Consider the following 26,695-nt stretch of genomic DNA (forward strand, 5'->3'; position numbering starts at 1 on the left):
GAGGGGGAACACAAGCAGGGGGAGTGGGAGAGGGAGAAGCAGGCTTCCCGCGGAGCAGGGAGCCCGATGCGGGCGGGGCTCGATCCCAGGACCCTGAGATCATGACTTGAGCCGAAGGCAGATGCCCAACGACTGAGACCCAGGCGCCCCTAACCACCAGCTTTAGGTAACATAGAGATAAAATTTATTTCTGTGGAAAAAGCAAAGTTGAAAATATAGAATTTTTGCAATAAAATGGTAGTGCAGGAATAGGAGAAGCAGCATTGCAAACACAAAAATCTTTGACTTTATTCTTGAAGCCTGTTGAATAAATGTAGGAAAAAGACATTTTACTGAGGGTTAAGAGAAATAATTTGGATATGTAGAAATACATACATAAATCCCTTCACAAGAAGAAGACAAAATGTTCCCTTTTATGTATACAGCAGCAGAGAGTAGTATTTCATCATTAAATTAGTTGAATCCAGTAAGAGGTTGCTTTTTCTTTAAACAAAAGAACTATTTTTTGATAATCTCCTATACACTCAAATTCTCTATGAATGTCACAGAAAAAAAAAGTAACACAGAAAAATTTTGAGAAAACTATTTTTATCAGTTTTTGAACAGGTTCCTTATTTACAAATTAAATATTATACAAATGATAAAATGTTGGTACATGCAATGAATAATGATTACAGGAAGGTCATCTGACACATTAGATCAGCAACACTCTAAATGTGTTTAGTATTTGTTAAATACATTTAATGAAATCTCTGTATATGTAACTTACACTAATTCAAGTTGACATCTTATACTTATCAACATACAGGGCACCGGAAGGGCGAATGATGTCATTCCACGTAGCATATATGGGCTCTGCCATTATCAAGCCTCAAGTAAAATTCAATCCTTCAGGTGTTTTCAAGAAACCCAGATGGTTGATCTAGTGCTGATAACACAGCAAGATGATTAATTGATTCCAGTTTTCATCTACATCTTAGATATTATAAGATCAGTAAATATCAGCCTAGAGATACTGTAAAAACACTGAAACACTTCTAGTTATGACATTTATTTATTTAAACATCAAAATTCCACAGTATCAGACCAGCAAAAAAATATTTTCAAGGTACTGTGAAGTATAAGAAAATTCCAATATGCCTCAATCTATCAAAACAAAGAAATACATTCTTCTTAACATTGGGAAATCTAACTTCTCCCCTGACATAAAGGTAAATGAGCATGCCAAATAAAGAAACTCGTACCTAATTTTTTTCAAGTAAGAGCTATTAAATATTTTATTTACAGTCATGTGAGTGGAAAAAAATGAGTTAAAAAAAAAAAAGAGGAAGGCTATTTCTCAATGTCCCCAGCTCATCTGGGTATTTATTATTTAGAACTTTTGTACCCATGTAAAGAAGGCTATAGTCACTGATACCATGTCTGTAAACAGAGGAAATGTGTTCTGTACATATAAATTTTCCAGTTATGGAAAAGGACACTAAAAAGAAAAAAATATGAAGAGGTACTCAAAGGAGGTACTTGTTATTTCAAGATAATTTGGAATTGGAAAGGCTGCTTAATGTGAATCCACAAAAAGATAGCCAATATTTTATAATAAATAGGGGTAAAAGATTAGATGGGACATTATCTTAGATAACTAAAAGTAAAATAAAACTTTTATCTTATTTTAAACAAAGTTTATTATAATTACAATTATGCATTAATCCTTTGAATGAACAAAACTTGGTTAATTGCATATTAATAGTCCAGTGATAGCTGATGCTTTTTGTGACAAAATTGTTTGATAAGCAATATACCTCTTTTACTGTTATAAGTCTCATTCCTACAAAAATATTCTAGACATCCATCAATTTTCTCAAGGATCTCTCTTGATTCTTAGATACTCACATAATTTACTTTTGAATTTACATATTTTTATCTTGATATACATATGCATTATTTTAAACTGTTACTGGCAGATGTTTATAATATCCAATAATCATAGAGAAACTGACCCATGAATATATAACATGAGTATATAACAGGAGGTATATAAACAACAGGAGATGCTTGAAGGGGGACTACTTTATAAGTAAACAATTTCCTTTGTGAATAGTCTAGTGTTTGGTATATTTTCACTTTCCTAGGCAACCTCAACACTCTTAGGGTTGGGAGAGTGACATACAGATAAATAGGGCTCCCTCCTCCATCACTGTATGTGACATGAACTACCCACTGAGCTCCTGATAGATACACAGCTACGATGCTTTCCATGAAAGTAACAGAGCTGATAGAGGAATTCTTCACCTGGTGTCCAACAAGACATTTAGGAGGTCCCTAAAACTTCTTGGTCCATGCAAATTTTGGGCTATATATACAACTCTGTATTTTTCTGAGGAGTCTCTAACTTTCCCTAGATTCTCAATACCTTAAAAAGTTAAGAACTACTGACTAAAATTAATTTTTTAATCTGTTTCAGTTGACCGTGACACAGCACCACTCTTTACTCTGTCTTTAAAAACCCATTACCCATTTTACAATCCCCTGATGGCTATTATAATCTGAAAGTAGCAGCAAATATTAGTAGTGCCTTTCCCAGCTTTCTCTTGTCCAGACTCTCCCGCCTGTGTCAAGCCCTTACATTGGCTAAGATTGTGAGGAATGAGTTTCAGGGCTGAGTAGTAGTATTTTAACAGAATGTAAAAGAATGACAGAGTAATGACATCATCAGTGTAGGTCTTCTCAAAATATGAAGAAATGAAGATAATGGATAAAATGAAAACAGAAATCAGCCTCTGTCTAGAATGTGTTTTGCATGGATTCAAACATATATTCCTTCTCTATGATTTGTATCGTTATATTAAACTATCAACCCAGATAATAAAGTGGAATTTTATCATAAAGTTAAAAGTATATAATGTTCTCTCGAAAATTCTTCAAGTGTATCTTATTGCTCTTTTTCACATGGCGTATTTCAGATGAATTTATCTATCTGTCTTTAATGACTAGTCCTATAAATTTAGAATTGATTTTTCCATGTCAAACAATAAAAATTATTTTAATTCTCCAAACTCTGAGCTAATGCTGTAAGCTAAGCCTGAGATAATTACTAGACCATAAGAATTTAATATTTTCCCACTTTCATTAGCATTATGTCTCAAATTTTGTGATGACATATTTCCCTATGAGTAATACCTAAAGTACCCTTTCAAAAATTTATCCCAAAGTTAATATTCAAGGAAGATTACTTCTGAATTACTTTAGTAATGTAAAGTAGCATTTTAATTTTATGTTTCTCCCTCCTAGTAAAAAAAAAATTCAATTTCTACCATATCATTTCATCGTACCATTCAAGGTCTTCCACAACCTGTTGCCAATATTATTTTCCAGGACTTCAAACGTGGTATCTTCTAGGGTGGCCAGATCTTTCTAATGAATGTTCCATGAAGATACTTCCTCAACTTATTCTCACTTTTGTCATTTGGTTGATATTATTCCCTAATATGCCCTCCCTTTCACCAAATTTATGCTTCTAAAGAAGTTACATTCTACCTTCCCATAGACTTTTGTGATTCTCCAACCTTCTTCATTCATTTCCATTTTCTCTGACCTTCTGTATTTACAGCTTATACTGTACCATGTAGAGTTTAATTCTATGTGTCTTCTATCTTTTGTTGTTGTTTCTCATGTAGACTTGTTACTCCCTGAGGAGTAAGACCATATCTTGCTCATCTGTTCTACATTTTCACAGGATTCACTGAAGTTTGAGTATCCCTCCATAAATACTCATTGATCAGATGATCACTCATGGAGGTCTAGCACAGAGCAACCTTCTTGGTAAGTCAGTTCCTAATCCCAAGCTTGAGCTTTCTTTCTTGAGAAAGAAAATTTTGAGTAGAGCATTATAGTTATAAATATTTTTAATAAATGCTAACAAAGCTAGCAAAGGTCATAGGCTACTCTAAGTACTTATGGGAATGGAGCTTTATCCTCCACTCAGAGCTCAATATAATAAGAAAGAGTTTCTGTTTTACTAATGATTTTGTCAGTTGGCAAACAAAGTTTCTATATTTTGTCAATTTGGAGCAAAACTGTATCACCTAATTAATTTACATCCATTTTTAGAGATAGCGATAAATTTTAGCTAGCTGAGAAATTGTCCTAGTAGGGTTTTTTTAATTGTAATTTATTTTTTTGAAACTGATTATCAAATATCTCTTTTGGATGAAGAAAAGAAGATTTGGAATATGATTTCTGATGCTGATTAGAAAAATCATGAAAGTGAAGGAAAGTAAAAAGGACATGTACTAGTACCTTGTGTGCCTGTGTGTAAGTGTATGTTTGTGTGAAGGAGTAAAATTTTAGCTCATATTCTTGAGGAAAGTATTCAATGTTTTCCTTTTTTGAACACAGCATGTCTCCATAAATATGCAAAGATACTCTTAGAATTAATGTAATTGAACTGACAAAAGGGATTATGGTCTCGTTTGAGAAAGCAAAGGTTTTATAAATTTTTGGTATTTTATTGCGGAAAATTCTAATATTTACTGTAAATTCACTTTTCAATTAGAAGTGACAGATACTGTATCTTTTAACTATTTCCTCTATCAAGTTTAAACTTTCAACAACATGTCCCCCAGACAGTGGAGAAAGTCAATGGACTATCAGATCTGTTGATCTTGATACTTGACGACTAATGTAAGACTTGAATAGAAGAGTTGGAAGTGAATTAGTGAAAAAAGGTTTGTATATTTCAGTAGCTTTACTCCTTGAAGTCAGTTGGTTCCAATGGTACATCACCACATCGCTACTTTTACAACATTAGTAGAGAGCTATTTCTTATGTTGTACCTCTTTCCAGGAAAACATAATTTAAGTAGATTTGGATGTCTTAGTCAAAGAGGAAAAAAATCCTTTTTAGTTCTCAATAATTCTTCAACACCATGTTTCTTCTTCCTGTGAATTTTTCTGTCATTTCTAATCGGTTTTTTGTGAACAGTCTATTCCTTTTGGAAAAATTAAGCCAAAGCAATATATGAAACAGAACATACTTGCATAGCACCAGCATAGAATTGCTTCCCAGTTGATGAATTGAGTCTGTTTGTTTTTTATAACTCATTTCCATCATCGGAGCTAAAACTACTTCTCCTACTGCTTTCTTTGGAAACTGCTGGGGAAGTGGCAGATAGCAGAGGATCTGTTCCAAATGGAGATATTGTGTCATCCAGTAGCATGTCATTCAATCTTTGTTCCTCTTTCAAAGCGGCACTAAATGATAAATCTGTGAAATGTGACAAAGGATCAGAGAAGGCCATAGCTTGATCACAGAGCTCAGGGCTGGTCCCCTGAGACAAAGTCAGTTGTTGGCAATAGTCTACTGAATTCTGCTCAAGATGGGTCTGTTGTTTGGTGACATGAACACCCAAATCAACTGTGCCAAGTGAAGCCAGGGCTGGCAGACCATGAGCACGAGCCTGTATTTCTAGTTCCTGCAATTTTGAACAAGAATAATTAAATAATGATTTTGCAAGTGGACTTAACTCTAGAAAATAAACCAGAAATAGAAACAAAATATTAACAAGCATTCAAAATGAAGCGTAATACATATTATAATATTCTTTGCAAGTAATGGAACCTAGTATAATTCTAATGCCTGAAAAATAACCCTGAGAAAACTATACAGATTAAAAAAAATTCTCTTCTCATTGCTCTTTAAAGGAATACATAACATATAATGGTTCCATAGTGGTTCGGATTACAATATAGCCATTTGGAGATAGTGGAAAATATTTCACTTATTCTTCCTGATTAATTTCTCACTATAGGACCATTTCATGGAACAGAGTAGTGCTTTACCTGGCAATAAGCATGTTCACATAAAAAAAATCTTGAGAGTTATGAAAACCCATATTTTGATATTTTGTGTCACATGAACAGATGAGGAGTGACTTAATATATATTGGCATAATATGCCTTGCGGCAATGAAATCCATAGCAATGTTACTAAAGAAATAAAAGGGAGAGAGAAGAATTTAGTGTCCAATATTACATAGAGAAACAAATGTTTTATTTATTATTATTTTTTGGCTGAGATAACATTGTGTGTTTATCAAACTGGTTCTATCTTCCGCATTTTGCAATTAGTTGTTGTCATTCATTCTATTTTTAAAGCCGCCTTGATCCTGGACTTCTAATCAAAGTCTAACTGAAACAACCCAATTTGTGAGCTTCTAAAAGGCAATAAAATTATCCTTTGGAAGGAAAATTATTGTTAATAAGAAAAAAATAAATGAGACAATGAATAAAACTGATGATGGGTAAGTCATATATAAGCAATGTGGTTCATGGCAACATTTTTATAAAAACCTGAATCCGGAGTAGAAGCCGCCTGTTAGCCTGCTCTAATTTCTTCTGTCTGTGTTCTAATTCTCGAGCTCTCTGTTGTTCTTTTTGTAGCCACTTGATGTACTCCACTGATGCTTTTAGAATGGTTCCTTTGTTCCAGCGCATATCACTATAGAACGGAGAGATAACCTTTTCACAATTGTGCATGTCAGCAGAATTCATAAGAACTTACAAAATCTTTTACATTAATATGAAATAATGATTTACATGACTATTATTCACTCTTAGATATTATTGCTTCTGAATAGAAATTTTAATAGAATAGTTAAGAAGCCCTTATATAGTAAAATTAATCCCAGAATGAAAATAAGTGTCAAAAGAAAGTAATAAAGTGACTTTTTGTGGGAGAGCTAAACGCAATATCATGATTCTACCATTACAGTTTTTATATTTTTAGTGAAAATTGCTTTTATTATTAACTCTGAGATTAAAATCTATGTGCGGTATTTCTGCATTAATGAACTAGGAAATGTACATTACTGAGGACTTAAGCCTAAATTTTTTAAGATCATTTCAAATGTACCAGTCTTTTAACCTACTTTCTAATAAGGTTGCTTTTATGCTTCTAAGAAAAAAAAAAATAAGGTGCCTTCTGAATGGTGATCCTGAGTGATTGTGAAACAAATCAGAGTTCGGCAACATCTACTTTAAGCAATAGAGCAAAACTTTCTAGAATCATTAGGCAAATTTTTCTGCACAAAAGACATCAATACTTGTTTTAAAAACTGGATGCCTATTTTTAAATAAGTTTAAGACAAGTAAATACAATTAAACATTACCAGATAACCTTTCTAGAGCATAGAAAAAATATTTCATTAAAACTTATTTTTAAGTCAGGAGAAGTGATAAATCTGGAATTATGAAACAGGCTACCGATTGTAACATCAATGAATTTAATCCTACATGAGAATTAATAATGCATGTGGAGAATGCAGCCAAACTAATTGCTAAAAGTTAATCAGAGTTGCAGAAAACCTTGATGAATTTTCAGTTTAGAGTCATGAGATTTATTTTAATACAGCATACAGTAAGCACGTAGGAAACTTTTTATAAAGATTTATTAATTTGAGAGAGAGAGCATGAGCAGGGTGGGGGAGGGGCAGAGGGCGAGGGTAAGAGAGAATTCTCAAGCAGACTCCCTGCTAAGCATGGAGCCCACCCCCGGGGCTGGAGTCCAGGACCCTGAGGTCATGACCTGAGTGGAAATCAAGAGTCTGACGCTTAACCAACTGAGCCACCCAGGAGCCCCAGCATGTAGGAAATCTTTTTTAAAAATTACACTTTATGTACTTTTGGTTTATATGATCTATGTGAGATACATTGAAATTAATATTTATTTATTAAGTGATCAGAAGTGGGAAAATATAGTTTATGAAAAATCTCACTTGCATATGCCTCACTGGAAGTTCAGGTTAGATGATACTTCCATTAGCTGTAACAGATAGAGGAAGATATATTTTCTACCGGCAGGTGAATATGCTTACTAGGGCCTGGCTAAGCCATTTTCTACTGAAAAGCACCAGCCCATTACTAGAGTCTGTCTAAAGGGTGCAAATGTTTTGTCAGCTCCTCTAGGGCCATCATAGCTGTTGGTCTCATTCCACTCACTTCCCGGGTGATGAGAAGGCTATGGAAAAAGAGGCTACTTTATCATTAAACTAAGAAGGTACTTGTAACTCAAAAAGGTATTGAACTCCTGAATTAAAACTCTAAGCTGCCGCAGGAGCCTTTTGGTCCTCATTTTATTTAATTTTTCTCATGGGAAAAAAAAAAAAAACACTTGAAGGACAGAAGAAATATTATGGAAAGGTTAACCTCTGGTCAGCTTTGAAGTTTAAGGTGCTGTTTATTAAAATAAACCTTCAAAATGGTGGTAGAGACCAGACAATGGGTCTTCTGACCATTTCTATCTGACATCATTGGCACTAAATTTTTTAAAGTTCATTCTATTTTAAAGCCATTTTAATATATGAGGTTTCTCCTTAACCAATTTCTTGAGCCGAAATCAAGAGTCAGATGCTCAACCGACTGAACCACCCAGGCGCCCCCCATGGATCCAAGTTTTAAAGAGGCTATGTTCTGAATTCACCCATGGGACTCACATTAGTGGACCCTAAAGGGAAGTACTAGGTTAATAGGTGAGGCCACAGCAAGCCAAGGGATGAGATGTATTGAAACAGAATTGGTGTTGGATGTCTGGAATGCTGCGGCCGGCAGTGAAGTATCTCTTCTGTCTGTGCTATGTGCGCAGAGCCACATACAGATATCTTCAACATCTAATGAATTAATGTGTTTTCAATTAGACCCAAAGTAAATATCATTCCCATACATAGAACATAATACAATTAAAACAAGTAATGATACCTCTTTCTGAGATCCATAAAGAAGAGAAAAACACTTAAGAATGTTTACAATAAACTTTTCCCAATGATAGTCTCTTTTGGATATGATTCTCTGATAAATCGATTTTCTATATTCTAGATCAGGGACAGACAAACTATGACCTGCAGTCTATTTTTATCAGTAAAGTTTCAGTGGACACAGCCACGTTCATTCATGTACATATTGCCTACGTCTGCTTTCATGCTACAGCAACACAGTTAGAAAATTGCCACAGACTATGTGGCCCACAAAGCTTGAAATATTTACTATCGGGTCCCTTACAGGAAAAGGTTGCCATTCTCTGTTCCAGACAGTGAGTTAGAAGTAGAAAGGAGCCTTTTTATAACTAAAGTTTCTATAAAATAGAGAATAATAATCCCTCACCTAAGCTTTATCGTTTGTACAGTATTCTCATATATACTATTTGGTTTTATGTTTATAAAAACCCAACCATACAGTCGGTGCCTTATAGGCATAGTGACGTCTGCACATGGGCAGTTGGGCTTCGGAGCCCAGTCTTAAAGTTTCATCTGCCTTCTGCATATAACCGTGCCTTGACACCGTGGGTTAGCTCCACCACTTACAAGAGAACCTCTCTCTTTTTTTTTAAAGATTTTATTTATTTATTTGACAGAGAGAGAGAGAGAGAGCACAAGCCAGCCGAAAGGCAGGCAAAGGGAGAGGGAGAAGCAGGCTCCCTGTTTAGCAGGGAGCCCGGCACGGGGCTCGATCCCAGGACCCTGAGATCATGACTTGAGCCGAAGGCAGACACTTAACCGACTGAGACATCCAGGTGCCCCAAGAGAACCTCTCTTAACTGACCTTTATCCAATCACTTTCAAGGTTAATTAATGTTCTCCATTCCCTTTGTGACACTCACTGACTGTTGTCAGGACAAAATAGGTAATAGAGAGAGATGGGCTACCCTCTGATACATCCAAGTATTTCTGTTGTCAGTGTGGTGCCATGTACTTACTGAGAGGTTAAATTAATGCCCATTGTAATTACTGTGATGATAATATAATTAAATTATAGGTAATGAATTACCTATAATTAAATTAGCTAATGAAATATGAATGCCAAAAAAGAAAGTATTTATAAAAATAGTTAACTGTTTTTAGGAAGACTGTATTAAAAGCTTTGGAAAAACTCAATTAAAATGTCAGTAAAGGTGGGTTGCTAAAAAATATGCTGTCACAGGGGCACCTGGGTGGCTCAGATGGTTAAGCGTCTGTCTTCGGCTCAGGTCATGATCCCAGGGTCCTGGGATCAAGCCCCACATCGCATCAGGCTCCCTGCTCAGTGGGAAGCCTGCTTCTCCCTCTCCCACTCCCCCTTCTTGTGTTCCCTCTCTGTCAAATAAATAAATAAAATCTTTAAAAAATATATGCTGTCAAAAATAAGGGTATAAACATTTAAAAAGTCTATATTTAGGTTGTGTGAGTTTTTGTTTTAAAGAAATTAAAATAGACTATATATTTTAGTGCAGTTTATGTAAGGAAGAAAAGTTGAAACACATATTTAAACAGAAAAGCCTTGGCTTTACATCAAATGTTTGGTGAATAAATGTGCATGTATATATGTTAAGGGCTAAAGAAAAAAAGTTCCTATGGGGACAATGGGTATTCTCTTCTGCTAATGTTAAGAGTTGCATGCTTAGGGGTGTCTGGGTGGCTCAGTCGTTAAGCGACTGCCTTCGGCTCAGGTCATGATCCCAGGGTCCTTGGATCGAACCCCACATCAGGCTCCCTGCTCGCCGGAAAGCCTGCTTCTCCCTCTCCCACTCCCCCTGCTTGTGTTCCTGCTCTCGCTATCTCTCTCTCTGTCAAATAAATAAATAAAATCTTAAAAAAAAAAAAAAAAGAGTTGCATGCTTAGAGACTTTAAAAGATTTGAAGAGTTATCAAATGACAACTACACTATGACTGAGTTCTTCAGAGCTCCATCCAGAGCTCTTTCTGCCATTCCATCTAATATGCCCATGAGGATAAATACTACCTTCCCTTCTACTACAAATTATTGAATTGTCCAAGTGAATTGGCACATTTGGATTCAGGGAGAATATTTCTAAATTTCACTAATATCACTTTATCAAACATCACTGTTTCTGATAATAGATGATCACTAGTATTTGGAGAGGCCAGTTCTCAGTTTGAATAAAACATTTTTCAAGTCATTATTAATGCAATAAACCTTATTTTTATGTTTTGGAGAAACATTCAACATTCTAACTTGATGCTTTGATTAATCGATTCTTTCCTGAAATTTACAACCTCAAACATCTTGTTTAACTGACTTTGAGTATGTACGACACCAAAACATGGCTGAAAATTTAATTACAATAACTGATTATTGCATTAACATTAACTTATTCATGTTAATGCACTAAAATCAGCATGCTTTTATAATTCCATTTTGTACTTGCATGTCTCCAGAATTTTGGGACCTCTGAAAACCCAACAATTCAATGTTAATGTACACATAAATCTCACATTGGAAGAATTGCTATAACCATAAATTAAGTATACCAGTAAGTGTCATAGACAACATTTGATACTACCACTAAATTTGCCAATATTGGTGCCATATAGAAAGGCCTGCTATGAACTGAGAAGAAATAATTTCCTTATTTCCTATATCTCAGAAGAGCAAATGTTAGTAACAACCTTGATGCTTAATAACTATCAGTCTTGAACAGGACAATAAGAGCAGCAGTTAGCTTTACCTTTATCATAAGCTACTTAGTTTCTTAGCAATTGGTTCTTCTCTCCCCCTTCCCCTCCCACCCATGTTGGAGGGTATTCAAACCATAACATTATTATAGAAATGATTGTTGAACTCACGGATCATTAGATTTTGGAATAAGAGTGCCAAGCTCCTTGATTCGGTAATTAATATTATACCTTCTTCTTCTTTCAACTATTAAAAGAGAAATATTATTGATTATTCTCATTAAAGCACAATTCACTTTTGGTCAGCTGTAAACTTTCTTAATAATCTTTAAAAAAAACAGTGAGTGAAAAAATTTCCATATAATCAAAAGAGTACTCAAAAATAAAATAAAAATTCAAATATATTTCAATCTAAAAGTAAAAATGACTATATTAGAATTGTGATTCTATTATTGGCAATGCTTTAAAAACATTTTCTCTCAAAACAACTTTTTTTTTTCACTTTTTGAAATGCTATAAGATTTACTCATACTGAAATACATATATATTTATATATATTTATCCTACTGGATTATCATTTCACACATATGCATTTTGCCCATCAGGATCACAATCTTTTGAGGTCTCCACCGTGCTTCACTCTTCTCATAAAATCCCCAAAGGCCTAAGACAACATTTGGCAGATGGTGGGTGTGTGTGCCCAACTAGACTGTGACCTCCTTGAGGGCAGGGGCCATTTATTCCTCAGTTTTCTATCCTCAGAGGGCTTGGCATATAGGAGGTATTAAATAAATTTGATTAGACTGTAAATATTTTTTTCTAATTTAAAAATTTTCGGGGCGCCTGGGTGGCTCAGCCGTTTGGCGTCTGCCTTTGGCTCAGGTCACGGTCCCAGGGTCCTGGGATCGAGCCCCACATCGGGCTGCTTGCTCAGCAGGGAGGCCTGCTTCTCCCTCTCCCACTCCCCCTGCTTGTGTTCCCTCTCTCGCTGTCTCTCTCTCTCTGTCAAAAAATAAATAAAAATCTATAAAAAAATAAAAAATAAAAATTTTCAATAATATATCGAGTAGTGGCTTTCAACCTTTGGCATACATGAGTTGGGGCCCAAGGATCTGCATTTCTGACAAATTCCCAGGTCATGTTGATGCTGTTTATTTAGAGCCTACATTTTGAGAACTACCGGTATAAATTCTTATTCAGAACTGTTTTCTCTGTTTTCATTTCCATAAATTCATTGCTTTTGGAAATTTTATGCATCTAATAAATGTTCAATAAATGTCAGATATACAAATAAGTAGAATTTCCTATATTGACCCCTATGAGAAAACAGTCTTACGCAGTAGTGTAGTCTTACAGTCGACTCTGTATTCCTAGAATCAAGAACCACAACATATGCTTCTATACAGTATTTTTTTTTCAATAGGTAACATTTTTAAAGCTTTCCAGGGAAACGAAGGAAGAAAAAGGTCATGAAGAAGAAGAAAATCATATATCAAAAATATTTGAAAATACTTAATACAAGCTAAAAATTAAGATCTGCTACCAGAAACAAGGAAAGTCATGAAAGAATAACAATTGACTCTACAAAGCAATTTACCATGAATGGATTTGACCTTCAGTAATAATATATTGGGATTATTCTAAAATTAGAATATAATTGATTCTTGAGGGAGTTTATTTTCCCTCTTTGCCAATCCTGTTTTCCCTATGCATGTAATTCAAAAAACAATGACACCACATTAAAAAACTGAAAAGAAAATAAACAAAGGTAAAGCTGATAGAAATACATCCATATTTCACAGTAAGAATTATTAATAATTCTATGTTCACACATACTCACTCCTATATTATAAAACAGACTTTTAAATATAAGATGAAGAATAGCTATGAAGGATGTTCACAGTTTTACCTCAAAATAGGGAACTGGTTTAGTCCTATAATATTTCTTTAAAATCTATTATTTAAATATACCTTATGTAAAATGTCAGAAGTTCCTACTCTACTCTTCTTAGATTGTGCTTGATAAATTTTTAACGGCTAATTATAATGAGAACTTTGGTTCCTCAATGTTTTCATATCCAGTACTAGTTATTTGTAAAGGAGTCAAGTTTTAAGAAATTACCAAGTTATTATATGTCATGTGTGTTTCACTCTTCACAGTCTTGATATATTCATTCATTCCTGTCCTGAGATCAGGGTGAGAGAGGTCTCTATCCTGGACCTATACTTAAAAGAAGCCACTTTTGCCTTCTCTCACCAAACCCTTCCTTCCCCACTGAGCAAGTCAGTCACAGAGTCAAACTACACTCTGAGTAACTCGCACCAGGAATATCCTCCCAAATGCCCTGAGCCCACTTCCAGAGCCTGTGCAGGCCACTCCCTGTGTCCATCATCCTGAGTGAGGACCTTGACACCAGTAGGCCCACCCCTAGGCTAAATGACCTGTTATTTAAACTGGAGATGTAGAGAAGAGCAAGGAGAGTCATAATGAGTTAACAGGTTTAAAATGAAGAGAGAAGCCCATGGTTCCTTGCTGTATTAATCCTTTCTATCAACAACGAGCTCCCCCTACTCATGTTCTACTTGTCTCACAATCTGGACCAAAGCCAATCTGCTCTACAGCTAAGGGCTCTCAGAGTGAGATCATTTCCGTCTCCACGATGACCCTGCAGACAGTTAGAACCACTTGTCAGTTCTTCCCTCGCAATCTTACAGTCAACAAACTCTGATCAGTCTGTGATGCAGGCAGGTGCAATATGAACAGACAGACGTGGGGTCCACAGGTCCGTGTAGAATCAATTTCAGCTAACCACATGTAAGAAAATTCCTGGTTTGTTTTAGAGCTTTAAAGTTTTTATTTATGTTTATTCTATTTTATTCTTTTCTCATTTTTTGATTGGCCTTCCAAAACAGAAAGGCTTCACACTCACTTAGTCAAGCTCACTTGAGGCAGTTAAGCACTTGAGACATGACCAAACACTATCAAGCTCAACATTGCTGCTAACCTACTTCCCTCGCTTGTATTTCTCCATCTCATGTACCCGTTATCAGAGTCAAACTGACCCCCTAGGAAGGCAACAAGGACATTTTTTTGCAGGGGTAGAATTCAGCAATCTCTTTCAGATAACTTATCATTAGGAAGGGAGGAGCAGACTGACACAGAAAGATGAGACCATGGAGTAGTTTCTTGCTTTATAAGTGGTGTACATTTTCTAAAGCCACTTTTATCTCTTTAAACCTTTGAGTCAATGAGTCACAACAGAGTTCAAATATAACTAAATGCACTCATCTCTGTCACACTCAGCCTGCCTGAGAGAGACAGAGTGATCAAGGAGACAATTTGAGATGTTTCACTTCCTAAAAATATGTAGCTCTTCTGAGAGTTCACATCATTTAAATTTCCCAAAATAGCTCAACTAGTGAACATATACTATTCATTTTGGCTATTTTGGTTATGTGACCCCATTATACTTATGAAGTGACAATAAAAGACCACATATTTTAACCTCCATGCATTTCCTCCTGCATTAATTTTTTTTTTTTTTTTTAGAAAAAAGGAAAATATACTCACTGAGGTTGTGGTTGTCCTTTTTTTGTCTCTCTTTTGCCAAAGCTCGCGTATCTGTTTCTGATCAAAAGGAAGATAATTTAAATAGTACTTAGTTCTACTTTACAACCTCTCTAGTCAATGTAATTCAGAAAGATTAGGTGAAAATACAATATTATTTGCTCCAAATGGCATAATAATATTTTTATGCAAATATTTAGAAATTTAGAGCAGAGCACACTTTAAGTAAGAGGCAATGGCAAACCTTTTAGGCTTTGAATAGTAAAACCTGGATTTATATTCTAGCCTTCCATTTAATAGCCATGTGATCTATTACCGAAGTTCTCTGTGTCTCAGCTCCTCATCTGTAAAATTGGCATAATATAATACCTATCTGATAATCATTGTGATGATGAAAAGAGGTACAGTGCATAGCAAATATTAAACTGCTCGATCATTATTATTATTTTAAAATTTTAAGATTATTCAAAATTATTTCAGCCTAATTTTTACAACTAACATTTTTCATACATAACTATGATTTCTATGTCCCTGGAGTTGGAACTAGCTACAATCCCCAAGTATTCCTATCAAACACAATGACACTTTACTCCGTGTACTACATGGTTTGCAAGCATTTGTGATGGTCAGTCTCCAAAATGGCCTACCATGATTCTCATGATATTCACACCCTTGGTAGTTCCTTTGCACATTAAATAGGGCTGACCTGGGACATCAACAGAATACTATGAAAATGACTAGTGTGGCTTCCAAGACTAGGTCATAAAAGACATGTAAAGCTACCATTTTAGTGTCTCTTGGATCACCAGTTGTCATGTCATAAGGACATTTGATCAGCCCCATGGAGAGGTTCATGCGGTAAAGAACCAAAACCTCTTGCCAACAAACAGCACTAACTTGCAAGACCTGCAACTGAACTGTTTTGGGAGTGCATCCTCTAGGCTGCCTTGTGTCAAATGTGTACCTCTGGACAACATCTTGACTGCAACCTTAATGAAAGACTGAGCAAACCAATTTTCTAAGCCATCTCTGGATATCTGACCCATAGAGATGATATACGAGAATAAATGTTTATTATTTCAAGTTGTTAAGTTTGGGGATAATTTGTTATATAGCAATAAATAATTAATGCAGTGTTCTTTGCATTATTCTAGTTTTTAAAATAGGTAACATAGGAATACATTTATTTAAATTTGTTTATTTAAAACTATATTAATTCATTTTAGTCTAAATAATTTGTATGTATAGATATTTTTGAGTTATTGGCTAGACTCCAAGAATGGACATATTGCACTTACAAAAATGTTAATGTCAACTGTGTAATAATTATTAAAGATCAATGTTTGGGCCCCAAACTAAAAACTTGTTACAGAAATTTCAACTGAATTTTATTTTCTTCTTATGGAGGAACTAACATGGGACTCTGTAAATCAGGAAATCCTTATTTTGATGCATATCTTCTTCAACTCAGCTGTACATTTGTGAAAGTAACTCCTCTGACCCTTGATTTCTTCATCTATGTATTGGAGGAATTTGCCAGTGCCCCTACAATTCTTTTGAGTTGTAAGAACTTTGAAAAGAACTACTGAAAATTGAGGGTTCTTTTTTTTTTTAAACCTACTTGAGAAAGTTAAATGTGAGTTTATCATGAAATTCATAAAACAAGCTAAAAGGGGGACAATCTGTTTTATATCAAATTCCACATACAGAAAAGACTATTTTTCCCTGATCAATTAATCTATTATTTTGTAACCAATTTAATAAATTGCATCAGTTCAATATCAAAATGAACCAATGTTAAGTGAAAAACTTAGTCAAGTTGTCATATATATGTGTAGAGCATAAGTGTATATTTGCCCAGTTCCTAAAATAATCAATTCAGTTGAATTGTAAGTTATATTAATTTGCTGCTTGGTTGTCATAGAAAAAAAAGGGAGGATTTACTATCTACATTTCTCCCATTTTAACCGATTATCTTGATAACATTTTTAAAATTCTATTTAGCTTGGTAATATATGTCACTCATAACTTAAGTAGTTGACTTAAAAAGGGATAAAACTATAAAAGCAACATTACCTGTAATTTCTCTTTTCATTGGCAGATTACTTGGACAGGAAGGACTTGTGAGGCCCATATTAACTGGTGAAATTCCCTGCTCACCACTATACACATCCAAAATACTTCCAGATAACTTTAGAAATAAAAAGAAGGAAAGATGAATCAAACATTCTGTAGACATTGATATATTTAGATGCATATTTTAAACTTGCCATTTTATTAATAATAATTTGTTATATACAGCATTTTAATTTTAAACAAGAGTGAGTATGCATTGACTTTTCAAAATCATTATGGGATGCTTGTGGATAGGTTGAAAAAAGCTATTTATATTTAAGCAAAAAGAGAAATTAATTCACTCATGAAAGAAAATTCTGATTAATATTTACGAAGTTATGGAAGTTTGATCTGCACATTACCTGGTTATAAATGAGTAAGATTTAAAAAATCACTTGGACAAAATCAATATACATATTAGCAAAGCTGGAAAGTTCATTGCATATCATAAATTAAGTATAATGGTTGAACATTTTGGAAGCCTTCCTAATACTATCAGTGCTACCAGCAACTCACAGTCAAGAGGTGTTTTACACTGTTAATTAAGTGAGAGACTTTCTTTCCTTCCTGGAAGGCATACTTTTTCTCATCGCACACTTAATGTTCTAGATTATTATAAATATCCCAGCTGGTAACCAAAAGTAGTCTAAAACTACTTTTGCCTCTAGTGGATATAGGGTACATCTAATTATAGAAACACTGCAATTCCTAATGTGCTTCTTGAGAATAATTTTTCAGAAAACTAAGATGCTTTATAACACAATTCAAAATTGTACAAATTTATTATTTAAAATATGCTTATTGATTTGACTTCCTAAGAAAATTTAACTTAAATAATATTCATAATTCAAGTTAATATTCATTATTCCAGAGCAAGCCACATTTAAAATGTAGGATTTGAACATTTAAAATATTTCCATTCTAAGTATCTTTAATCCATTTCTGGGCAGTAAAATAAGAACTGAATAAGTAGTAATTTTTTCTTTTCTTAAGGACTAGAAACAATACAAATAATCAAAGTTATAACCAGATTATTACAGAGATTCTTAACTCCTTATTTCCATTTTTTATAAAACTCCAATTCAAACTGGGGGAAATTTTTGATACTTATAAAATCAGACTGAAAATAAATGTGAAGAAAAAACATTATAAGACCAAAATTAATTCTGACATAATAATCCATTAAACTACATGTAATAAATATTGTGTATTTCAGAGGAAAAAGAACTTGAAAAATACAGTGGAAATCAGGCTAATAAATGTGAATATGCATATTAATAAGGACATCATAGACTGAATATGTTATTCTGATATATTTTTATATATTGGTTCTTTTCATTATTTACTCTATTAAGACTCCTCATCTTTATTTTATACAAAGTCATTGTTTTAAAATGTATTTTTACTTCATATATCTTGGAAGGGAACCCTTAAGTTGAGTATTTATTCCTTTTCAATTTCCTCATCTGAAAATATGGACAAAGTTGATAAAATTGGATATCAGAACAACACAATTAGGAAGAAATCCGAAAAGCAGGTATTTCCCTAAAGTGTGAGTCATTTAGTCATACTGTAAAAGTAAAAAGTTTCCAAGACCTTTTTTGAAAATCTTATTGGTTATAAGCTGAGGCATCACCAACCTGAATTGTACATTTCCTCTGTGTCTTTGAGAAACATAATGGATTTGTTGAACAAAAAGATAGGGAGTGAGGGGGAAGAGGGAAGGACTTAGAGAAAGGGCACTTTTCTCTGAAGAGCTTGAATTCAGATGGATTTCAATGCAGCAGTGGCAAATTGCAAAAATGTTTAAGAAGAAAAGGAGCTATATTACATATATACTGTAACAATAAAGTGATAGGTTCCTAACTATAACATTACTCTTGGTCCATATTACTTGGTCAGACCATACCTAATATAGAAATGGTGCTGGAATTCTGATAATGAATCTAATCCTGCTTAACTATAGGTATATTACATTTTCTTCTGACCTTGATTATTGTTTAATTTATGCCCTAAAGCATAATGATTAATATCCTATTTAATTTTATGCTGTAGGTACTACTTTATCTCATGTAAATGGCTAATCACTTTTTGAATATCATTAGAAAATTGGTTTCAGTTTCAAAGTATGTACTACACTTCCTGTTATCTATAGTGCCTTTCCTCCATTAAAATATGTGAGTATAATGTTAGTGAAAATTTGAAGATTACATACACCCTTGAAAAGGCTTACAAAGCAAAATTATATCTACTTTTCTCAAAGGTATAAGCTACTTAGGTAATGTGTTTATTTTGTAGATTAGTAGGAAACTGGATAGATATTTTATGAAGAACTATTTATTATTCTGGTTTTAAAAACATCACTTTTTCAGTAAAGCAAAACCTTTGACATGACAATAGAGGAACATATCAATATTAACAACAAAATCACAAATTTTTAAGACCTATAATAAAGAATTTATCATAAAATCTTTTCAAAAGGTAGAACATACTCCTCAAGACAATACTTCTTTCTGGTAAAAACCATGAACTCCTGATCTCAGAATTTGCTTTGAGGTAAGGAGTGATTGCCAGTGGTTCTTGTTGTCTAGGGTTCTCCACCCTAAATTTTAGTCACAGCTCCACTACTGAGATTATAGAGACTGAAGTAGACTAGGCTCTGACCTTCCCACTGCCCTTCACAGTAGCTGATATTCCCTGAAGAAAACAAGCAAACCAGTCAAAATATCAAAACATTTGAGGAAAATGACTTATTTCAAAAGTAAAACAACATGCAAAGTGAGAAATAACATCAGAAGCAAAAATTTTTTTTTAAAAAAGGAAGATCACATGAAACCAATTTTCTTAAATTAGCTTGATGTTCATCCTAAAAAAAAAGATATTTGTAATAATTTATGATATAAAATGAGAACAAATAAACATATAAATGGCCAAAGTGAATAAACAGAAACAAGAGATTTGAAAATATAGTACTTGAAAATATAAAATGGAAAAGTAGCATCATGAACACAGTGAGAAAGGAATAATGAAATTAGTAAATTATAAAACCAAATTGAAATAATCCTTCAGGAGGATGAAGAAAAGGACCCAGAAATAGAACATATGAAAGAAAATCTAATCAGTATGGAGGATAGAGTTATTAGAACTACAATACAGATATTAGGAGTTGCAGAGAGAAAGAGAAATAAAACTAGAAGAAAGAAAGTATTTTAAGAAATAATGGAGATACATTTCTGAGAATTAACTAAATTCTATTATTTTATTTCATCTTATTTTATTATGATTTTATTTTTATTTAAAAAAAATCAAAAGGCCTATAGAATGTGAAAGAAGATAGATAAGAAGAACCTACACCCAGACATATTATAGTGAAATTTTAGAATATACAATGACAAAAAGGAAAATCTAAAAGCCTAAAGAGAAAAAGGTAAGATTATTTCCAAAGGAACAAGAATCTGATTAACATAAGAGTTTTCAACAGCAAAATTGAATGAAAGAGGAAAGTGAATCGGTGTTTTTTAAATGTTGAAAGAAAATAACTTAAAACACAAGTTTTATATCCAGCCCAAGTGTCATTCACAAATGAGGCCACAATAAAAATATTCCTGAAGTCATAAAATACTTAAGGATGTTTACCTGGAAAAACTAACACTGAAAACAGTTTTGGATGAAGTACCTAAATAGAAGCAGATACTTAAAGGATACGCTTCAAAAATATGAAACAAAAATGATCAAATATCTTAATAAGTGGTTGTAGTCTAAAAAAGATGAGGGGAACCAAGGTAAAAAATAAAGTGAAATATATAATGATATAACTCAGTATTAAAGTCTAAATAATATCAGTATGATTGAGGTGGAGTGAAGGAAACCAAAGGGTATAAAAGTGGTTAAAAAGTACTAAGGAGAAAAATGGGCACACTTAAATAATAAAGTAAGATGAGAGAAACAGGTGAAAACATATCAATGTAAACAGGTCAAACCTCTCAGCAAAAAAGGCTGACCGTTTGGATTAGACAGCATAAGAGACACACCTACATAGTAAAAGGACACACAAAGATTGAAAATTAAAGGATGGAAAAAGATATAGCCAGCAAATGATAACCATAGAAAACTGACATAGCTATATAAATATCAGAGAAAATAGATTTTAAAATTAGAAAATGTATTAGGGATAGACAGAGTCTCTATATATTAACAGAGTTAAATTCTGCAAAAATGCATTATAATTATAAGCACGCATTCATGTAATAAAATAACCTCAAAATATGTGAAGCAAAATGTTTTGAACTATAACGCAAAATCGATAAATCCACCAATGTAGTGGGAAATTTTGACATTTCTTCAAAATGTCAAGCAGACAACAATAATCAGTAATGTTATAGAATATTTGAATAATAAAACTAAAAGCTTGGCCTAATAGACACTGTACACTTCCATATCCAAAAATTAGAGAATATACAATTTTCTCGAGAACATATGGGACTTATACAAATATTGATTATGAACTCATCAAAAAACACCTTCAGTGTATTTCATTGACACTTGATTTCTAAAATGTTTGGAAATTTTTAAATAATTCAAGGGTAAAGACAACATCATGCTGGAATTTAGAAAAAAGTAAAAGATACTAAAAATACACATAAAAAAACTTATGGGATATGCCAAAACAATACTTTCAAGGAAATTTATACCTTTAAAAAGTAATATGAGAAAAATAGATAAAAAATTGAAATTTGATAAATTAAGTATCATTCTCAAGAAGCTAGAAAAATAACCAAATAAGCCCAAAGAAAGTAGAATAGATAACAAAATAAGAGCATAAATTATTGAAAAAAAATATAAAAGTAGATCCACAGAAGTTTTTTTTTTTTTAATTAACAAGAATGACATGTTTCTGGCAAGACTTAGTAAAAAGAACTAAGAATAAATAAATACTATTTCAAGTGAAAGGAAGTGTACTAAGAGTACAAGTTGAGATTTAAAAACAAGCAAGACAAGGATGTCTGCTTTCACCACTTCTATTCAACACAGTATTAGAAATTCTAGCCAGAGCAATTAGGCAAGAAAAAGAAACAAAAGTCACCCAAATTGGAGAAGAATGAGTAAAATGATCATGTTCATAGATGACATGATCTTATAGTTAGAAAAACCTGAAATTACACACACATATACACACACACAGCTATTAGAGCCAAAAAAGGAATTCAGCAAAGTTGCCAGGTATAAAACCAACATGCAAAAGTCAATTGCATCTTTTATACACTAACAATAAAGAATCTGAAAAGGAAATTAAGAAACCAATCCTATTTACAATAACATCAAAAAGAATAAAATATTTAGTAATACATTTACCCAAGGAGCCAAAAGGCTTGTATGCTGAAAACTAAAAAATATTGCTAAAGGAAATTAAAGAAGACATGAATAAATGGAAAGAGACCACATATTCATTGATCAGAAGACTTAATATTGTTAAGATGACAACAGTACCCAAAGTGATCTACAGATTCAATTGACTCTCAAAAGCACTTTCTGCAGTAAAAGGAAAATCCATTCCAAAATTCATATAGAATTTCGAGGGTCCCCAAATAGCAAAAACAATCTTGAAAAAGAACACAAGTGGAGGACTCACACTTTCAGATTTTAAAACTTACAACAAAGTGGCAATAATCAAAACAGTGTTTTGCATAATAGCAGACATAGACCAATGGAGTGGAATTTCTGCACTATTTCAGACATAGTGCAGAAATAAACCCTCAAATATATGGTCAAATGATTTTGACAAAGGTGCCAAGACCATTCAATAGGGAAAGGACAGTCTTTTCAAAAAATGGTGTTGGGGAAAGTAGATTCCACATGCAAAAGAACAAAGTTAGACCCTTATCTTATATGATATACAAAAATTAACTTGAAATGGATCAAAGATCTAAACATAAGAACTAAAACTATGGAAGTTCTAGGAAAAAAGATAGAGGAAAATCTTGATAATGAGTTCAGTGATGATTTTTTTTTACTATGACACTAAAATCACAGGCGACCAAAAAAATAGAATTTAGACTTCATCAAAATTTAAAGCTTTGTACATCAAAGCACACTATCAAGAGAGTGAAAAGATAATCCCTAAGCATAATACTGAAACTATTTGCAAATCATATAACTAAGAGATTAATATCCAGACTATATTTTTTTAAAAAACTCTAACAACTCAACAACAACTACAGCAACAACAAGCCACCCAATTAAAAAATGGGCAAAGGATTTGAATAGACATTTCTCCAAAGATCTACAAAAGGCCAATAAGTACATGAAAAGATGTTCAACATCACTAGTCATTGGGGAAATATAAATCAAAACCACAATGTGATACCACTCCATATTCATTAAGATGACTATTGTCAAGAGAAAGGAAAATAACAAGTGTTGGTAGGGATGCGAAAATTGGAACCTTGGTGATTGCTGCTGGGAATGTGAAGTGATGCAGTTGTTGTGGAAAACAGTATGACGGTTATTCAAAACATTAAACATAAAACTACCACGTGGCCAGCACTTCTACCTCTAAGTTTTTACCAAAAAGAATTAAAAGCAGAGACGACTTATGCTGAGCAAAATAAGTCAATCAGAGAAAGACATGTATCATATAACCTCACTGATAGGAGGAATTCTTAATCTCAGGAAACAAACTGAGGGTTGCTGGAGTGGTGGGGGGTGGGAGGGATGGGCGGCTGGGTGATAGACACTGGGGAGGGTATGTGCTATGGTGAGCGCTGTGAATTGTGTAAGACTGTTGAATCACAGACCTGTACCTCTGAAACAAATAATACATTATATGTTAAAAAAAAAAAGAAGAAGAAGTAGATAGCGGGAGGGGAAGAATGAAGGGGGGGAAATCGGAGGGGGAGATGAACCATGAGAGACTATGGACTCTGAGAAACAAACTGAGGGTTCTAGAGGGGAGGGGGTGGGGGGATGGGTTAGCCTGGTGATGGGTATTAAAGAGGGCACGTTCTGCATGGAGCACTGGGTGTTGTACACAAACAATGAATCATGGAACACTACATCAAAAACTAATGATGTAATGTATGGTGATTAACATAACATAATAATAAAAAATTAAATTAAATTAAATTAAATTAAAATTAAAAAAAAAAAGCAGAGACGTAAACAGATATTTAAGACACTAAGGTTCATAGCAGCATTATTCATAGAAGCCAAAAGGTGGAAATGACCTAAATGACCATCAACAGATGAAGGAAAAACAAACCAAATGACCTTCAGTGGATGAAGGAAAAAAACAAAAATAATATACTGGAATATTATAAAGCCTTAAGAAAGAATAAAATTCTGATACATGCTACAACATGGATGAATCTTAAAAATATTATGCTAAGTGAAATACGCCTGACAGAAAAGGACAAATATTGTATTATTCCACTTACAAAAAGTACCTTTTATTTTTTTTTTTAAGATTTTATTTATTTATTTGACAGAGAGAGACACAGTAAGAGAGGGAACACAAGCAGGGGAGAGGGAGAAGGAGGCTTCTCACGGAACAATGCGGGGCTCGATCCCAGGACCCTGGGATCACGACCTGAGCCGAAGGCAGACGCTTAACGACTGAGCCACCCAGCCGCCCCACAAAAGGTAACTTTTAATAGTCAAATTCATACAGACAAAAAGTAGAATAGAAGTTACTAGGGGCTCAGGGCAGGAGGAAAGAGTTAGCAATTGTTTACCATGTGTAGAGTTTCTATTGCAGATGATGAAAAAGCTCTGGAAATGGATAGCATGATGGCTGCACAACATTATGAATCTGCCTAATGCCACTGAATTGTACACTTAAAATGTTTACAATGGCAAATTTTATGCTACACACATTTCACCACAATAAGAAGATAATAAGCTATGTTACCCATAATAATTTTCCAATGATTGTGAACACTTGGACAAAAAGCATGAATTTCTAGAAAAATATTATTTAGTAGAACTGACTGAAGAAGTAATTAATAGCTTGAACAGTCTTATGATTACTGAAGAAATAAAAACAAACTTGCACAAGAAAATATCTGCACTAGATGGTTTTATGGGTAAAAGTGTTACATTTTCAAGAAATATATCATCCTAATTTTGTACAAACATTTTCAGACAATAGAGATAAGAGAGAGTATGTCCTAATTCATTGAGTCTGAAACCATATGGAGACATTATGAGAAAGGAAAATTATAGGCCCATTTCACTCATGACTGTAACTCTGAAGCAAAATATTATTGGCTAAATGAAGGGTAGTGCAGGCTTCCAGGTACGGAATGAGTAAATCATGGGGATGAAAAGCACAGCAGAGGGAATACAGTCAATGGTATTTGTAATGGTGGTAGCTACAGTTGTGGTGAGCATAGCGTAACATACAGAGTTGTGCCATCGCTACGCTGTATACCTGAAATTAATGTAACATTGGGTGTCAACTATACCTCAATAAAATAAATAGTACTAGCAATATGAATCCAAGAGAATATAAACAAGATATTTTGCCCTAAAAATGTTGGGTTTCCCATAAACATATTTTATGATGTTAAAAGAGAAAAAGACATCTATGATCAGATCAATAGATTCAGAAAAAGTCTGATAAAATTCAATCCCATTTATGATAAAGTTCTTAGTGTTTGAGAAAATAATAAATTTCCATAACCCTAGAAAAATATAGATTTGTCTATTGTTAAAATCATGCTGCCCTATGAGAAAATAAAATCTGGGTCCAAATATATTGTAGAAACATCTAAATAAACTATGAAAATGCTCATATATCCATTTATTCTTATCAGGCTAAATATAATAAAGGACAACATCATTAATCTGACCTAAATTTCACATATGTTTTCCCAATTATTTTGGCCTCTTCCCTCTTCATATACTATGTCCAATCTATCACCCAGTATGATTTTTTTTCTTTTAAATCATGGATCAGTTTATATTTTCTTCTCTGTCCTCATATATCAATTCTTCAGGGTCCTAAACGTAAATTATATCCCTCCATCTACTATCCCTCCATCCCTGTCAATTAATTCCCAACTGCCCTTCTCAGACCAACTCATGTTTTAAAAATACAGCTACCTTCTGATCTCCCCCACCCCAAAAATCAAAAATCAAAAATCTCTCCCCTCCAACTCCCATATTAAGGTCAAACTCTTGTGTCTAGCTTTCAAAAATCTCATTAAATGGCCCCTCATTATCTAGTCAACATTATTTGCCACGACTCTCAAGTTATAAAATATTTCTTGTCACCATGTACACATATACCATGGCATGGCTTCCAAAATAGATTTCAGACTCCAATGGGAGGGAGGGAAAGAGTGTTGCCACAAGGAACATATGAGTCTATATATTGGTAATTTTTTTTTAAAAAGATAGTAAAATACAAATATTATCCTAACACATATACTATGTCATAGGCAGTTGAGTATTTATTATGTGCCGGATATTAAGCTAGTATATTCCATAATAATACCAAATAACATTATCTCAAGTAATCTTCATAACAACTCTATGAGGTATCATATTTCCCATTTTAAATAGAAAATAAT

General features: G+C 33.5%; 1 protein-coding gene across 3 annotated transcripts in view; it reads right to left on the minus strand.

Annotated features, from left to right (window-relative positions):
• Positions 1-571: 571 nt before the first annotated feature.
• Positions 572-26,695, minus strand: part of TFEC (transcription factor EC) — a 69,861-nt gene continuing 43,737 nt past the window's right edge. For 2 of the 3 annotated variants that reach the window (XM_036103936.2, XM_036103934.2), the window contains 5 exons: positions 17,085-17,199; positions 15,012-15,068; positions 11,612-11,687; positions 6,348-6,495; positions 572-5,470 (listed from right to left, as the gene is read on the minus strand). In XM_036103936.2, coding sequence (XP_035959829.1) covers positions 5,090-5,470; positions 6,348-6,495; positions 11,612-11,687; positions 15,012-15,068; positions 17,085-17,199 — 777 coding nt within the window. In that variant the 3' untranslated portion in view covers positions 572-5,089. Of the gene's footprint in view, positions 5,471-5,683; positions 5,985-6,347; positions 6,496-11,611; positions 11,688-15,011; positions 15,069-17,084; positions 17,200-26,695 lie in introns of those variants that run through there. The other variant, XM_078059484.1, reaches the window with a different exon arrangement.

The sequence above is a fragment of the Halichoerus grypus genome, chromosome 12 (assembly GCF_964656455.1).
Source record: "Halichoerus grypus chromosome 12, mHalGry1.hap1.1, whole genome shotgun sequence".
Lineage (NCBI taxonomy): Eukaryota > Metazoa > Chordata > Mammalia > Carnivora > Phocidae > Halichoerus > Halichoerus grypus.